A 17,715-nucleotide genomic window follows, 5' to 3' on the forward strand; every position below is an offset into this window, starting at 1 on the left:
GCACGTCCTGTCCTCGCAGCCTGCCAGCAGACGCGTGATGAGCGAATGAGAGAGCAGCAGCGATCAGAGGAGGCAGGTCCTCGTCGCCAACGTTGTGGAGGCTGTGCCTTTTTTCTTCCTCATGCTTTGCGCCAAATTCAAAAAACAGACTAGTTTTTGTTCCCTCACCGTTGCCAGTAGACCTCTTGCAAGGTGTCCCTGAGCGTTTCAGCGTGCGGCGCGAGAGAGTGCAGAAGAAGGCAGACTGTCGTTCTTTCCCGTTCTCTACGTGTCTCACGTTGCCTGTCTCGGCGCCGCGTCTGGCTCTCCTCTCGGGTGCCGCAGGGGCTCGCTGTCTCTCGCGCTTGCGTCTGCTGCTTTTCCAGCCTCTTTGGGTCTCCCGCGGGCCGCGCACTGCGCAGCAAGCTCTCCGGGAAGGCCTCAGCGAGGCTCAAGTCAACGGGGCTGAGTCCTGTCGTGCTGCAGAAGTGCAACTCGTACGGGAGCAGCCATACGCCGCTGGCCTCTTGGTCGTCGCTGATTCCCAGCCATTTCTGCTGGCTCCCTTCGCGGCTGTCTTCATCGCGTTCTTTCAAGTCTTCTGCGCCGTTTGGCGCTCCATTCTCTGACGCTATCCGTCCCCCGCGACGCTCGCCGCTCGCCCACGCTCTCCACGTTCACCTCCTCTCCCTTCGGCTGCTACACCGAGCCCGCGTAAGCTCGTTCCCTCTCCCTGCTTCTCTTTTGCCTGAGGAGGCGCCCAAATGGGCAGCCCCGCCGCTGCTGCAGTGGTGGTGGCGAGGGGAGCGGCTGTAGCCTTTTTCGAGGGCGGGCTTACGGTTTTCATATCATCTCCAAAACACACGGGGGAGTGGTGCGCGGAACTGCATCGAGCGGCCCTGATCCGCGCCGCGTCCGAGCATGCTTTCGAGCGGAGTGCTGCGACGCAGACCTCCCCTTCGTGCGCTTCCTCAGTTTGCGAGGCTGAGCCTGGCGCCTGCGCCTGCGGACGCAAAGGCCACTCCCCTTGGGCAAAAAAAGCGCGCGACGCAGAGGACGCCGGGCGAGCGCCAAACGACGAGAGGGACAGCGGCAGAGCAGACGAGTTACGAGAAGAGGCCGAGGAGAGCGCGACTGCCGAGAAAGACAGAAATGATGAGGCAGAAGGGAAGGACGCAAAAGGCGAGCTCGCCGGAGCGCGAGGACACGGTGACGAGGCGCACGCTTGTGAGGCCACTCCCAGCAAACGCGGAAGGGACTTCCAGACACACGCAGCGCCTTGCCGTCGTCTGTCCTGCCAGGGCCAGAGATAGCCTCCTCCTCCGCGGGCGCCGCGCGTCGCCGCCTCTTGAGCCTCGCTGAGTGGGATGCGGTCAGGTCTCTTCGGCACGCACCGCGCCTCATCAGGAAGAGAGACGGCCTGCATGCGCAGAGCGGCGTACATCTTGTTTTCTCTCTGGCGTCTCGCGAGAATGTTACGGCTCAATTCCGCGACAAGCGGCGGAAAGCACGTAGGCGTGCCGTGGCTCTCTCGCGCCTGCGTGGAGTCGCCTGATTCTTCGTCTCCTCTCTTTGCTGCACCCCCCTTGTCTGGATCACTCTCTCCGTTCCGTCCGATTCCGGCTGCTGCGTGTGTGCCTGCGCCGCACATCCACGCCGCAGAGGATGGCCTGGAGGCAGCGGCGGCGCCGGACGTGGCCTGGGGAGGTGCGGGAGTGGAGGGAGCGCCTGCGCTCAGCGGCGGAGGGAGGCAAGAAGCGCCCGAGCCTGAACGAGATGTAGACGAAGCGCACGACGGCGGCACGCGAGGACGCCAAAACGGCGCAAGTCGCAGCCGAGAGGCGATGGCTGACCCGTGGTCACGCAAGACCCGAGAGGCCTGCCTTCGCAGAAGAAACGTCCGCGAGGCGAGCAGGTGACGAATCGCACGGTACGGGCATCCGACCTAGAAGTACAAGGAGGCGGAAAGCGTGTGCCGCGCCCAGGGGCAAAGCAGGCCATGATCAGTCGTCGGCACGAAAAACATGTGAACCCACGCATGCATGGTAGCCTGACGAGGCCGAGACGAGTCCGCTCGTGTTGCCACAAATAAAGATATATATATTGATATAGATCTAGATATGTAGATAGACATGTGGATAGTTAGATCAATAGATAAATATAGAAATAAATATAGATATAAATATAAACAGTAAAAGTGACGTGACCTGCATGTGTGGATGAAACTATCGTTGGTTCACTCCGAGATTTGACACCTGTAGCGGACTCGCATATACCTGACTAGTGGAACATTCGCCAGAGATGTGGCATATCTGCCAGCATGTATATTTGCATGCGCCTCCAGAGAGTCTGGTATTTCGACGCTGCGAGACGCTTTGTGGCAGCGACGTGAAGCGACTGTGCTCACTAGAATCTCCGCAGCGACGAGTTGTCCCACGCCGCCTGCCTCCCCGATGAAGAAGCGACAGCCGGGTTGTTTGAGACGGCATGCCAGCAAACACCGATGCCCTTGTTCCTCAGAGTCGCTGTCACCTTCTTCGCCGTCGTGTGGTCCCTCAAGATGTCCCTTTGCGGCGGCAGTTTCCTCTACGTCGCTCGCGAGGCCTCGCCGATTCCCGCGCCTGCGAGTCGCCTTTGTACCGAAGTCGCGCCCCTCGTTTTGGTCGTACAGTGTCTCGTGTGCGCCTCTTCGCAAACGGCGTCCCGGTTGCATGTTTCGATTTTTCTCTTCCGCAACTGCCTCTGCGTATTCGCCTCTCTGCGACACGTTCGCGCGGCCCCTTGAAGAAGGCGACAATGCGGCATCTGCGACTTTCTCCGCCGCCCGACGGGCCGCGGGCGTCAAGTGAGACGCACGGGATGCAGCGCCAGCAGAAGAGGAGAGGCACGAGTATGAGGACGATGAGCGCTTGTAAGCCTTGGCGAAAGGCGACAAAACCTGCTCCACCCAAAGCAAACGCGGAAAAAGTGAAAGAACTGAAGACGACTCCCACGCGGCTCCCTCGCCCTGAAGCGCCACACAGGTCCCGGGCCCCAAGCCCACACACCCGCCTAAAGCCTCGCTTTCGCTGTCTCCCCCTCGCTCTTCGTTGCCCGCGAGTCTGCGTCTGTCGCTCGCTCGTGTTTCTCTGAGTTCGTGTCTGCGGCTTCCGATCCGGCGCGGGAGCAAGTCGGCAAGGCGGAAGGGGCGGCAGAACCGTACAAGGGAGGTTGGACTTTCTCTGTGCTCGCCTGCAGTCTCTTGGCAGCGGTCTCGGTGGGAGTCGTTCGCGTAGGTGTAGACGCCGAAGAGGGGGGCGTCTGGCGGCGGAGGCGCGCCAGCGACACAGCCCTGCACGCTGTGTCCCCGCTCTCCTTCCTCTGGGCGCACAGTTCGTATTTTTGCGTGGATCCCTTGACGGCGGGCGGTTGCAGACGCCGGGGCCTCTGTCGGCGCTTGAGCAGAGGATTCGCGAATGAGCATCACAATGTCACGCCGGCTGAGAACCTCGCGAAGACGCGCAGAGTGTGGAAGGCCGAGAGGGCAGCCAACGGGTGCGCGGCGGCAGAGGCGGGGCTGCGAGTTCTCCGCACGAGGGAGCACGCCACTTTGTGTGGCTGCACGAATCTGTTTGCACACCTCGAGCGCCAACAGCCGATGCAGAACGACCTGGGCGCCGCATCCAGGAAGCTCGCACAGCAACGCGGGACCACAAGCGTTAGATGCGCACGCGGCCGGCGGGAGCCCCCCCCTCGCCCTGTGTTGAGAAGAGCTCCAGACGCTCCACATACGACTCTCCCTCCGCTCGCCAGCCTGCTTGAAAGAGGTGAAGAAGTCCTGCTCGAGCTCAGCCAACAGGGCAGGGGCAAGGAGGAGGGCGGCCGCTGCAGCGTCGTACAGCTGGCGGCGGCTCCGCTCTGCGTCGGAGTCTTGTGCGCTCGGCTGCGAGACCAGGAACGGACTCCAGCGTGCGACCCGGCCGCGCCGGCAGCTCCCTGCCTCTTGCGGGTGCCCCCAGAGCGTGTGAGGTCGGTCGCCGTCCAGGGCCTCCACGAACGCCCGGTCGCTTCTCAAGCCGATCGCATCAGCCACGCGCGAGAGTAAGAAGGCCTCCTCCTGGGCCAGCGCTTCGTCGTCTGCTGACGAGCATCCTGCAGTCGGGTTTGATCCGCCTTCGGTTTTGCTTGCAGAGATTTTGTTTCCTATGACGCCTCCCCTTTCGAGTGCGCCTCGCCCCGCCAGACCTGTCGAGGCGTGTCTGGCATGCGCGTTGGTTTTGTCTTCAGATGCTTTAGTCCTTTCCTCTGCACGCTCCTCCCCGCGATGCCAGCGCCAGGTGGACTGCGCCTGGGGAAATGACGAAGACGAATGAGCACAAGGCAGAGACGGAGGCTCTGAGGCGGGCGCTTGGCGACACGTTACAGACTCTCGATGTGTGTTGTTGCTGTGGGGCCTTGCGCCAGTGGCGAGGCTGATTCCATCCGGCCCGCCGCCTGCAGCAACTGACATGCGTCGTGATTCGCTGTCTTCTCTGGTGTATGTAAAACCCGGATGGCGTGTGTCTCTGACCGATCCTTCGGTGTGTGTTTCTTTACACTTCCTGGCAAATGCAAGCGGAGAGAGAGGCCTCGCGCGCTCTAGAGATCCGCTTGGAGACGAAACAAAACGGTGGTGCAAGGGAGAGTGCAAGCGCTGCGGGTCTTCCGCCGCCGACGCGTGAGGAGGCGATACGGGCGCGGCAGGCGAAGAGGACAAAGAAGAGGAGGACGAACACGCAGAGGACGAGGCGAATGAAGGCGCAGAGGCAGACAAGCCGGCAAGCCACAGAGGCGAAGCAAACGACGAAGGTATCGCGCAAGAGGGCAGAGAGGAGACGGAAGGTGGGGCATTGTCGGGGGCGAGACAAGAGGACTCACATGCGGACGCGGCCGATCCGGATGAAAAGGATTCCAGAGGACCAAGAGCCACACGGGGGACGGAAAAGAACGCCAAGGCAGAAGTAGAAGGAACACCAGGGAGCGCAAGCTCTGCACTGCGAAGCCGCGCGCTGTCGGACGCGCCGGCTGGCTGCTCAGCCGCTTCCGGGGTGCCTACAGGAGAAGCAAAGGACGATCGAAGGGAAGACGACAAAAGCACCCGCCGGTGAGGGGAAACGAAGGACCCTGCGGACGAAGTAAGAGACGAGTGATGTCTCGCGCCGGGAAGCAATGCTTGCACCGCCTCAGACTGCCCTGCAGGGAGGGAAGCCCTGTGCAGGTCCGTCCTCGCTCCGGGCGCAGCCGGCGTGGGCGCGCTGGAGCCGGACGAGACCGAGAGCGACGTTGGAGGCGCAGGGACAGGAAGCGCGAGCCGAAGGTGAGAGTGTCCCTCTTTGCGGGCCGGCAACGGGGACTCAGGGTGGCCCCTACAGCTAGAAGACTCACTCTCCCCGAGAGGGCAAGGCGAGGATAACTCTTGCCCGGCGCTTGTGGAGCTTGCCGTGGTTGTCGTCGTTGCCATAAAAGGGTCTCGCTCCCTGGATTTCCTACCCCACCAACCGCTTTCAAAGGCGTCGGAGAAACCGAGGCGGGTGCTTAGACGCCTTGCACTCGTAAAGCTCGCTCGCTGCGTCTCGTCGACTGTCTTCAGAGAGTCCCCGTGCCACAGGTGCTCGCAAGGGCACGCGAATGTACTCCACGGGAACACAGCAGACGGCCGCGGGCCGGCGACCTCGGACCCAACTGAACAAGTAGCCGCACGACTGCGAGGGGAAGCCAAAAACGCGTCACTCTCCGCGGCGTCCCGACACGCAGAGCAAGCGTGAAGCGTGGAAACCGTCGAGGACGCAGAAGCATCAGACGAGGCCGTAAACGGCCCAACAAATCCAGCAGCGCTAGAAGACTCAAGCGCGGCGGCGAGGGCTGCAGACGGATCTCTATCTGACAGAGGAACCCACTTCTCCTCAGCTGCCGCCTCGCAAGCCTGTATCGGACTGTGAAGCAGGATCTGCATTTCAGCTTCGGGGCCTTGCAGGGACGTCGGACGAGCCACCTCCAGACAGGGTTCCTTCCGGGGGTCTGAACAAACCGTCAGAGACTGATCAGCGCGCATCGGTAGGATGGAGGAGGCAAGCGAAGACGGTGGACTACAGAGACTGGATAACGAGAGTCGCGGAGTGAGAAAGGCCGCTTTGCTGGGCCTTTCAGCGGGTGCAGGGAGCTCAGACGGGCAGCACGGTGGAGCATGAAGAGGCGCCTCTGACGGAGGCCTTAGGGACGGACTCGGCGGCGGCTGTAGAACGTGAGTCGGTGAGATGTGCGCGGTGTGTTCTGCATCTCTGGAAACGCCTGAGAAAGCCGTGTCTGTAGCTTTCTCGTAACGTCGTTGGGCGGAGGAAACTCCTGCTTTACGCTTTAGGAAATGCGGTCCCACAGGCGCAGCCAAAGGATACGCAGAACAGAGGATAGACGGCGAACGTCCGCGTTCAGCGGGCTCTGCATTGTCAGGCGCATTCGTCACCGGAAGTTCACAGTCGACGGATACTGCCGAAGGGAACGCGCAAGTTAAAGGTAGAGCCCCGTCATGGTTCGTCGAAGAGCCCGACGACGATGACGGAGAGGCGGTTGGGGGTGTCCCTCCCCTGTATGCGTTGCATTCGGGTTCCATCCTTGCGACACAAGCTGCAAAAGCGAAAAATATATAAAGGTGACCAGACGTTTTAAACGGTCATGCGTACAGAATCAGCACGCATGTATATTCAAGATATACGGAGGCAGGGTCTTTCAGGGTTCGGATTCGCCAATTGTTGCCGAGCGTACGTACACTGCGGTGCTGGCGTTCACGTCAAAAGCGGGGGCTACGCGTCAGACAGAGGCATGGCAGCCCGTAGCGGCGTTGCATGCCCGACGTTGTGCCTACAACAAGAAGATCCGTCGATAGTAGTGAAAACACCTGAATGGCTTGTCACAGCCTGCCATCCGCTGATCGTCGTGCTTCGTGATTCTGACCTAGCTTGTATACACGGACTCTGAACCGCCGGTGTGGACGAGTTTGTTCTCCTGTACTACTATTTCCGCAAAGAGAGCCGGGTACGAGGGAGTCCCTCTCTCACGACCGCTAGTCTACGTGACCATGGAGCGCATCAAGTGTATGTACACCGGAGTCCCGTCTCACAAACTCCTAAAGTGTAGATTCGCTGGCTGAGCATAATAGGTAGCATCGTACGTGGGGGCAAAAAAGAGCTAGTAAAACGTTGGCGATAAAGCTATCATCCTGCCTTGATCACTGCGCGCCTCGCGAATCCGGAGAATAAGGAAAGAATGCAACAGCCTACACAAGCGTGAAAAGCGGCCTACTCTAACATCTGCCGCGAGACGCGACAGGACAGATTTATACCAAGCACACAGGCAGCGCGGCAGCGAGGAGACGGAAAGAGGAAGCCACGACACAGAAAGGGAGACCGGAGTTTCTGCGTGGAGCTCCCTGTCTACCTCCAACAGCGAAGCTTACAACAGAAAGAGCGAAACAAAACACCTGTATCACATACGAACGAGCAAGCGGAAGGCAGACGGGAAAACAGAAAACGGTGGGAGGGAGGTCAAGACGCACGCGTATTTCTTGTCTTGTTGCATGCGACGCAGTCACCCACGCACGCCCAGTCACAGCATGAGTCCGTGAGGGGGGCGGGTTGTAAGCCATCCTGTGAACGGAGATGAACCGCTGACCCTCCAAAGACAGCGTCGACACGAATCTGGTTTCGGTTGTCTTCGCCCATCTGTAATTTGCGAGATCGAGATGGAGCGCGACAGGCAACCAGATTCAAGCAAGCGTCTGTGAGACTGTTTGTGCGTCCGTTCTTCTGTTCTACGAATGTGTCTGCCGTACTACGACGAAAACGTGCTTATCTGGAAGCACGCAGTCGATACTCTATGCTGAGCTAATGTCTCGGTCTGGCTTCATACATGTTGCTACCAAGAAATAGAAGCAGGCAACGCGCCAGATTCACCGTTTGGCGTGCAATGACTCAATAATATGCCGTGTCTGTTCTGCACCATCCCAGTGACGAAATGGAATGGACCACTTCGCTTTTACCCCTATGCATTTTGGTCAGCCTAGCTTGTTCGACGGTCTCAGGTGTCTGGCGAGAAACGAAGCAACCAGTCGCTCCGATAATCGGGGCAGTCCTTCGAAGGTTGCGAAAAGCGCGGCACTAGTGTCCGTAGCAAAGGGGTGCATGTCCACCAGGTCAATAGCGGATAAAAAGTTGCAGACTATGACGGCTGAATCTGCGGTACAAACACTACTAGCATTCATACCCGTTTGCGTACCAGTTTTCGCAACTATAAAAGCTGCTACATCGGACGTCAAAGTGGATTTCCTTTTTCCGGTATGTTTTCAGCTTGGTTGCCGACAGGGCACGGGGAGAGGCGGTGTGTTCTATTCCATACGTTAAATTAGCCTATGGCGTCCCTGAGGCGGCGGCCGGTCTCTCCGCATTGATTCCCTGCTCTTCAGCCTTCCGATTAACTTTCGGAAAGTTGATATCTGCCAGCATCCGCCCACCTGTTTGTTATTGTTGTTACCTTTTTTCGGGGGAGTGATGGCGTCTGTTCTGCGGTTCACAAGTACACCGGCCATCTACATACAAAAACTCTGGTTTGTTCACATGGAGGTGAAGCACGTCAAACGCAGCCGCTTGCATCAGTAAGCTTCGTTTCAATGCTCGTATCCTCAATTATACTTACTGAGATTACCATCTCCCGCCACCGCCGACGCAGCAGCTACCTAGACAAATGCGGATGCACTGGTCGCTGTCCCTCAATGTTCACAGATAACTACGCAGCTCACCGGCTGCTGTTTGTGTCGTACATCCATTAGAAATCTGTTTTAGACACCCAGCCGCCGAGCTGGTCGCACTCTTCAGTATCGAATGACGACAACCTGCTATGGCGTTGGCGCACAGATGGTGCATAGGCATGAGACAATAGAACCGTGCTTGCGCACACATGACAAGGAGTGAGGCGAAGAAATGCATACACGCGGAGGTAGCGTCGGCTGTTTGAAAAAAACGGGGAACGCCTGTTTGGCTTGACGGTTTCGGCCATGGGCAATCAACCGCAAACCGAGATACAAGACACACGCCCTTCAGCGGCTCACACCGGAGCGTAGAAAGCAGAAACATACGAAAGTAACTCCCATTCTGCATCCTTTTCCTCTCCACATGGCCTGACGATTTCGGGGCGGGTATACTCGATATTGTATCAGTTCGTTGCTTTCGGTATTCTCCCCAGCCTCTCTTCGTTTTCAGTGTCTTCCTATTTTCTCTCTTCCTGTCCACATCGCCTCGGCCTTATCCACTTCATGGCGTCCCTTGGCGACGAGTACCATTTCAGTAAAAGCGGTCCTTCTCAGACAGAGACTCAACACAGATCAGAGAGGCCAGGTACGCGCAGACGCCGACCTAAGTGGAACGCGAGTGTGGCACATCTCGTGGGGGTCAGCCTGAGTGAGCTCTGAAACAAAGCATCCGACAGTTGCCACTTGGTCTCGGCACAAGCGATGACGGCTGCTTAGGGTCCTACTCCTGTCTCGCGTGCCAGCGTGCTGCCTTCTTGCGGAAAGCGTCTACTGTTCAAGCTTGTGCCGGGTCTCGCCGCCCCCCTCCCTCTAAGAAGCGGCGTTGGCTTGTTTCTCTCTCTCAGCATGCCGTTCGGTGTTTCCTGAAAAAGATGCTTCTTCAATAAGTCTGGCCGCTAAAAAAAGTCTTCTTTACCGCCGCCCTGCTTGGCCTCGTGCTGAGAGCTGCGGTGTGTCGACAGTGACGTCTCTGCTTTGAACGAAAACCTTCGCCGCAGAGAGCCGCCGGACAATTTCATCTTCATCGTGGCTTTCGTGACACCTGAGGCGCAGAAGCGAATGCAATCACCACGTGAGAAGCACATTATGGAGGGCAATCCCCTGTTTGACTCCACCGCAGGCTTTCCACACACTTTGTCCTCTATATGTCGACCCCGCCTCCACCGCGGGGTCGTGAGAGTTCAGTGTCCATCTAGTAGCGAGCGCGTGGGCTGCAGTCGGCGGCATGAACAGCCTCATTCACCAGCGCACGAAGCGGCATATCGCGCATCGATTCCCTCTCCGCTGGGATCCGCAGACTTATGCACGTAGTGCCCGCCTGACTACGACCTGATGAACTAGGTGCGCAGCGTCCTCCCACGAATTCTGCAGATGCTGCATGTGCGGACAGCGCCGAGTCACTTGCGTGCCTCGGCAAGGACCCCTTGCGTCTACCCGGTTTCTTCTCTCACCGCAGAACCAGCCTGCCAGTGCCTTTGCACTGATTGGTTAGCAAGTCGCGGACGAGGCTGACCTTGACGACGCAGTTCAGACTCGCGCCGTCGCCGCTTCTGCCCGTGCCCGGCCCAAGGTGCTTCCCCCCAGCCGCTGCGGGCCCCAGAGGAGATTGCGCAGGCGAACGCACAGTGGAGGGTGCTGAAGGCCAGAAAGCGCTCCTCGAGGTAGGCGACACCCGCGGCGTGTCCGCCACAGCCCCGCAAATCCGGCGGATATCGTCCTCAGTCATATCTGGGCGAATGCCCGCAAGGTGCAGTTCCACTACCTGAGAGCCACACGAGATCCCCGGCACAGAAGATACGGGCTTCGAGGGAATGCGGAGATGAACAACAGTGCTTCGGTGAGATTCAAACCGTATATAACAGGGGGATCAGGGGATCACCTTCCAAGTGCAGAATCATGCGGGGCTGAGTCGGGCGCTCTGAGCAGTCTGGCCTCGCGAAGTCGTTTCTCTGAAGCCACTGCGTGAGTGACCGGGCATCCTATGATCCCTCATCTGGCGAAGCATGAAATGCTCTAACAGCGTGTGTTTTCGTAGCTACGCCGAGCGTGCGCCGCCACAAGACGTCTCAGAGTCAATTCTCCAGGTTTTTCTCGTGACAATGGCGGCAATCCATGGTTCCCGGTCGTAGCGTTGAAGTGCAGTGCCAAGCGCGCCTCCTTGCCAGGCCCCCCCGTGCTGATGGGCCTCACCCAACTCGGGGCGTCTCTCCTCGTCGGAGAACTGCGTGAGGCTGCCCATTGACGCGCACTTCCACTGTTTCCCTCCTGTCTACGTGCGATCTCCCTGACCTGGTTCACCTTATGGCTTGAAAACCCCAAAACGCTTCAACGCATCTCATTTCTGTACCTTGCACGGCAGATGTGCCGCCTCCCTGTAGAGCTTCTCTCCATTCGCCCCCGGCAGATTCGTTTCCTCGCCTGTCACTGAATGGAACAGCCGGGCGCCACCGCTCTCGATCGCCTCTTGGAGCCGCAGCCGCCGCGCGCGGGCCTCCGTCTTCTCGCGCAGGAGGCACTGAAGCAAAGCAGACGCAAACGCGTATACGGTATAGGGTGTATTTACGGCCACACCGGACTCAGGCGATACGGCAGCGAAAATTAAGCGAAAGAGCCGAACGAAGTAAGCGCACGACAAGGGCGAGAGTACTCATGCAGCGCAGCATCGAGACGTGTTTTGTGAGAGCCTCAGATTGATTTCACGACAAAGCCGTTCGCGACGGAGACTGCGGAGATGTGGAAACATGGAGAAAGGGAAATACGAGCCACTCGTTGCGTCACTGACCGAATATGACAGCATTAACAGCGAGCACATGCGATTAGGTGACCCATATATATATACATACATGTCGCAGGCTTTGATATCTAGACAGCGCCACGCCTACGAAAACACAGTTTTTCTGTTTCCTCTCCTTACCGTTCGCGCCACTTCGGCACGCTCCAGGGTGCGCTGTGCGGCTGCGGATGGCTCCTCGGACGAAAACACGTCCGAGTGCATGGCTTTGATGAATCTGAGAAAACAAGCGAAATAGAACAGAAAGCAGAAACATGAGATCTCAAGAAACACCGTCAGACGCTGATGCTACACAAAGGATGACAAGACCTCCCCTCGAGTGAACTTGACAAGGCATTTAGGGTTAGGGTTTAGAGCGACTTTGTTGAGAATGAAGCAGGTCATGGTTGTGTGCGAAAATCACAGTGCGCCGAAAAAGTCATCTGAATCAGACGAGAAAGGACGCCGTTCTGCCCTCTGCGCCTCAGGGAGACAGGCACAGCCTCTCGCCGCGAGTCTGAGAATGCAATGCGGTAGCGGCCATCTGCCAGGCGAGAGATGACGCGAAACATGTTCGGAAGGAGCAAAACAAATCAGACCAAGACAAGCGATAATCGCGTACAAACGAGTGGCACCGCAAACAGCGAAGGGATGACGGTCAGGTCTCCCAAACATCCGGGACACGGTGCGCAACTTCATCCAAAAAAAACAGCAAGAGAAAGCCCGCGTGCGGCAAGAAAAGACAAAAGGACGCCGAGGCGGTCAGACCAGGAGACGTGGACATAGCACAAGCCGCGGAGCTCCTGACGCTCACTGCTCATGCGCAGTCTTCGCTTCCTGCAGCTCGGCGCGTCTGAAGCAAAACAAGAGGAGAGACAGTCCCACAAGAGATAGGCGCCGTGCCATGCAGTCCAAAGAAGCACGGAAGCCAGAAGAGGTGTTCGCCGGCGTGTGTCGGGCTGCCTCGCGTCCGTAATGGGGACGTCAGCCCGTGTGTGTCTGTCTGTTGGTGCCTCCCTCTAGCAGGCGAGCCCGGTCCAGCACGATGTCGCCACAGTGCTTTCCTTCAACTAGTGGTCTTCCGCTGCCCCACCTATGCCCTCAACCGCCAGGGAGCTCTCGTGCTCCACCACGCACCTCTGAGTTCCTGTACGACGATCCCAGCAGCCCACTTGAACGCCAGCGTCTCCAGGCGCCTCGTAGCCCCGGCGCACTTCGGAGGCGGCCGCGGGTCGGGAGGCGGTAGGCGTCTCTCTGCCGAATAAGTCAGTGTACCACGGATTCTGCCGCTGGACTTCGCGGCGGCGCTCATTTTCCTGCACACGCGGCGCAGAACAGACAGAATCACGTGCAGATGAGAGTCTGCCTAAGTCAGCCGGCTGCCTCCTGGGTCGGTCGGTGGACTCCAATACGCACGCCGGCCCCGCTCAGATGCGAGCCCATGAACCTGGCCTCGCACCCTCCTCTGCGCTCGCCTGTCTCTGCGCGCGTATCTTTCATTCTAGGCTCCGCGCAGGGTCGGACGGCCCGCCAATCCTCTCTAACTGGCATTCGCTCTGTACGACTAGGCTTTAGGGTCTGCTCCCCCTCCGCCCCCCTCCTTGTTCCCCGCCTCAGTTTTCTCCCTATTTCCTACCTCTACTCCTTTCCACCTCCCGCCTCGATTATCCCCCTATTTCCTATGGCTCCCTCTAACGGCTCTTTCGGTCCTCACCTCTGCCACACTCAGGGGCGGCTGCGCGAGGGGCTTGTCTCTGTCGTCTCCCCGTCGCGCGCCGAGGCCATCTGAAAGCTGTCGCCGTTCGTGCCTGGATTCTGCGCCACCCGCGCCCTCGTAGCTTCCCAGGATCTCGCCGGCGCCGCGGAACTGGGCGAGTGACCGCTCTCGAGCCGTGAGGTCGCGGCCGGGGCCATACGCCCCCGCGCCGGCGGAGACAAACGAGGAGGGCGAAGAAGACGGCGAAGACCCGCAGAACTCAGAGGAAGATGAAAGCTGCGAGGGGCTAGTGCGCGGACGCAGCCGACCCAGAGAGGAGCGAGAGCTCATGATGTTCGCCGCGCCACTCTGCCAGGAAATGTCTTGCGGAAGCAGGAGCGCGCCTAGCAGAAGCACACCAGGAGAAAACGATAGGACAAGCTTAGTTTACGTGACGATTTACGGAGCCCATCACACGCTGCAACAAGGCGGTTCATCGAACCGTGCTGTGCGTCCCCTAGCTATAGTTCCCTTGTCTAGAGCTCCTACAACGTCTCTTTGCGGCCTTTCAGGTGAATCCGCCCATGCTAAAGAGGCCTATGACCTGACGCGCGCCCGCGGTAGACGTATATGTGACGCCAGTGCCTAGCGATAGACTCTCTACACAAGCCCTAATCCGTAAACCACTCCTGCATTCACACGCAAGTATGAGTACATATATATTTGTATATATATGCCGGTTGATAAAGCGTACGTGGTTGACCGTGCAAGCTGTCGTCGCTTTTGTTCTGGTATTCGCGCCGGCGCATCATCTGGTTAAGGGGGAACGGCAGCTCGTCGCCTCCACTCGAATTCATACGCCGGTGGAGCGCCGTGTCGCCACGTTCGTCTGCCGCTTCTTCGCCCCACAGCGCCTGCCTTCTCATGCCCTGGACCGACGCCGCACTAAACGCCGTCTCCACGGCGGCATGGACAGCCGCCGAGACCGGCAGAACGCTGCCTGAGCTCTTCAATTCATCGAGTTTTTTCACGCGGCTGTTGCGCTCATCCCGTTTCGGGGAAAAGGACGAAGAGGTGTAAGAAGAGCGAGAGCGCGAGGAGAATGCGGAAGGCGAGCGATGGGGATCCTGGTGCGACAGGGCGCTCGGAGATGGCGATGAAGTCGGAAATCTGCCGAGCGGCTCGGGACGACCCGCATCGAGGCTCCGCCCGCTGAACGGGAAATGAGGGAAAGACGGCGACGGCGGCAGAGACGACGCGACGGAATTGGTGCCGTCATGTTCCTTCTGCAATTGACGCAGGTAGTCGAGAGGCGGGACCGCGCGCCGGAAAGAAGCGGACGAGGCTCCCGAACGTACGGGCGGCGAATGAAGCGTCTGCTGGCGGGGCGTAGGAGCGCCCTGCAAGGCGCCGTGGTAGGTCACCCGAGGCGAAAATGGACCCGATTGCGCCACACCAGTAGCCGACATACTGTGGGGGTCCTCGTGACTGAATTCCGCCTGCTGCGGCGCCCGCCAGCCTCCCTGTCGTTCACGAGAGGTGCGGCGCATTTCTCCGTCGCAGTGTCGTTTCTCCGCCCTCTCTCTCTCCTGTCGGTTTTCTTCCTCCCTGTGCCAGAGCTCAGTACGGACGCCCGCGGGCATGCATGTCTGCATGTCACATGCGTGCCCCGTCTCCTGAGCGAAAGATGTAGCGCGCACGGGTTCGAGCCCCTCCGAAAGCGTCTCGGATGGATCCACAGCCGAGACGCGACCGCTTGGGAGGGGTTCGGTGTGCTCCGCCCCTAGGTGCTCTTCGCGTGGAATTCCGCCGTTAGTTCCGCCGCTTCTTCGTTCTTGTGTTTCTCCTCTGCCAGCAGGTCTGCTTCTCGTGCAGACGACCCTAGTCGCCTCCCCTCCCACCCGGAACAAGTTCTGATGTCCCTGCTGTCTCTGGCGATAGAGAGACGCAGAGGCAGCGGCATCCTCGCAGCATGCAGCTTCTTCCCTCTCTCGCCCCGTGTAGCGACTTCCACCTGCCCCTGCGGCGGCTCGGCGGGGCTGCGGCATACCGGCGCCCTCGTCTTCGTTGGCGCGACTTCGGCGCCGCCCCTCGCTTCCGTATGTTTCGCCGGCGGACGACGCAAACCCCAGCAACGCAGCGACGGAATCCCGGCTGCCTCGCAGGCCTGGCTGAGGAAGGCCCTGACGCGGCGGCGCAGAGGGAGCGGAGGAGGAGCAAGGAACGCCATGCGCGCTCTCTTCTTCTAGTTGTGACCGCAACCCAGAAGAAGTGAACGACGACGCATCAACTGGAGCAGATTCCCTTTGCATCATACGCGGCGATCGCGTAGGCACGCCCGCCCCGTCCTCAAAAGACCCTGGCGAGAGCGGGTGCGACGAGATCGAGGCTACGTCTGTCCCCTGCTCTCCACAGGTCGAAGACGAACGGTTTGAGAGGAGTGGAAGAAACGCGGTTTTCTGCGGGTGGGCGAAGGCTTGCGACGCTGGAATGCTGTCGCCATCGTGGTGGGTGGAGGTCGGTGAAGCGACACCCTGGTGGTGTGGAGATAAAGACGGTGAAAAATCCATCTTTTGTAGCGCTTCCAAGTGATGGGCAGAAGTCACACTCGCAGAAAGGGTAACGAACGCAGATGGGGGAAAAGTTAGCTGACGGATGTAGGCGAGCGCGAGCTTGCCTCAGATGCCTCGCACGGAGCGAGAAGGCAAGGCGGTGGTGGCGGAATATGCAGGAGCTACGTGCGCGGATTCCCAATTGTGTATGTGCGTGCAGCAACACAGGAATATATGTATATGTATATATATTTATGTATCCGGAACAGTGGCTGTGCGTACATGGAGATCTGGCGCCTCCTTGCACAGCAGTCTCAGGACCAGGAGCATGCGACAGCGACCACGGCACGGATGTGATGCAGGGTCCAAGAGGCACGCTCCTAGGATGCACCGAAGAACGCACGCAAAAAAATTGTCTTCTGCCGTGGACATAACCCGAGTGACGAAAACGTATTTGAACGGTCGCTGCGTGACAGGCTGACACAGGCTCCTTCGTCTAGCAGTACATCGCGGATATAATGGAGAATCTCATCGCGAATCTATCAGACCAGATCATGCTTTTCACCCAGGTTAGCAAAAATTGCCGCCCGAACGCTGCAATGGCCGCTGACCAGGAAGTGCCTTTCGAGAAAAATTCTCGCGTGACGACAAGAACAGCGAGCTTTGTGCAATGGCATCGCCTGTCGGGCCGCTGAAAGAAAAGCGCCGCCAGAATGGGAAAAACGGGGAGGCGCGAGACTGCCACGGCAGCTGCCCGTTGCACTCGGTGAGCCTCGACACCAGACAAACGCGCGACTGAGCCAGAACGCGGGCGCCGCAATGTGAGTGGCAGAAAATCCCATGGACTCTGTAAGCTACGGTTGCGCTTGCTGCCTAGAAAAATGGGCGTGCAACACAAAAGCGTGGTGAGAGAGCTAAAATCTCAACACGCACACCACCGCCACGCGTTCCCTCAGGCTGGCCAAAAGTTTCAAGACGCCGCAGGTGGCTTCCTGCTGTTCGAGGACAAGAATTCAACGCCCTCGTCGCCAGTCACGATAGGCGGCGGCCGGTGCGTTGTGCCAGCGCCGATATCCTGATTACCCAACGCCTTTTCCAAGGGAAAACAGTTTAGACTCTTCAGGCGGTGTTTCAACAGACCGCCAAAGACCAGTGGCCCCCTCCTGGCTTCCGTCGCGGTCGTCGCCACCGCGCTCGTACCGTACAAGACGCTCGCGTACCAAGCCAATGAAATTCTACGGCGGATTTTCATAACAGAGGCCGAAGCGGCCGTGACTCCCACCGAGAGATCGAGAAAACAGGGCCAGACTAAACCAATGTAAATGCAGTTAGGTGTACGGTAGACACTGGAGCACGCACGTTCCACACGCTCTAACGCGTGCGCCAAGCGAGCCGTAACGGACACCAGCATGCGGAAACGCAGCCGCGGCGGCTGTCTTGAACATTCACCGAGCTGTTAACCGAAATCCTGCCGCGCGTGCGGAATGCCAGCGGCGGTACGTCTTTCGAGGCCCTCGAACAGAGGTATTCTTCTGTTCGTCTTCTGCGCGAGAAGGCGCAGAAGCGGGAAGCAAAACGAAACTGTAGAAGCAGCAGAAACGCCGAGCAGGAGCGCTGCAGCTCGCCGGCGGTCTGTCATCTGTCCGCGACACCCGTTCTGGGCGATGGCTGACTGTCAACGTCTCGTTGACCGCACTCCCTCGAGTGGCATCTGCGGATGCGGCATAGACCGCGCGTTCATAGACGGATAGCTGGTTCGTGCGGCTGCTACCTCGCAGGACGAATCCCATGGTCAGCGTTAAGTGGGGCGAGCCTCCAGTCGCCATCCCGAGCAAGTCTGTGCCAGGACAGACACACGCAAGCCGCGGGAAGCAGCAAGTCCAGTGCGTTAGCGTTAATGGTT

General features: G+C 59.0%; 2 protein-coding genes across 2 annotated transcripts; both read right to left on the minus strand.

Moving 5' to 3' along the window:
- Window positions 1-610: 610 nt before the first annotated feature.
- Window positions 611-6,049, minus strand: BESB_059910 (uncharacterized protein; the record flags this gene model as incomplete). Its single annotated transcript, XM_029364405.1, has 2 exons — window positions 611-1,924; window positions 2,387-6,049. The coding sequence occupies 2 exons, from the start codon at window positions 6,047-6,049 to the stop codon at window positions 611-613; spliced, it is 4,977 nt and encodes a 1,658-aa protein (XP_029219113.1).
- A 3,657-nt stretch (window positions 6,050-9,706) lies between these two features.
- Window positions 9,707-15,830, minus strand: BESB_059920 (uncharacterized protein; the record flags this gene model as incomplete). Its single annotated transcript, XM_029364406.1, has 8 exons — window positions 9,707-9,836; window positions 10,246-10,556; window positions 11,142-11,309; window positions 11,709-11,802; window positions 12,379-12,417; window positions 12,702-12,880; window positions 13,279-13,664; window positions 14,015-15,830. The coding sequence occupies 8 exons, from the start codon at window positions 15,828-15,830 to the stop codon at window positions 9,707-9,709; spliced, it is 3,123 nt and encodes a 1,040-aa protein (XP_029219114.1).
- Window positions 15,831-17,715: the final 1,885 nt, after the last annotated feature.

Source organism: Besnoitia besnoiti, chromosome V, assembly GCF_002563875.1.
Source record: "Besnoitia besnoiti strain Bb-Ger1 chromosome V, whole genome shotgun sequence".
NCBI lineage: Eukaryota > Apicomplexa > Conoidasida > Eucoccidiorida > Sarcocystidae > Besnoitia > Besnoitia besnoiti.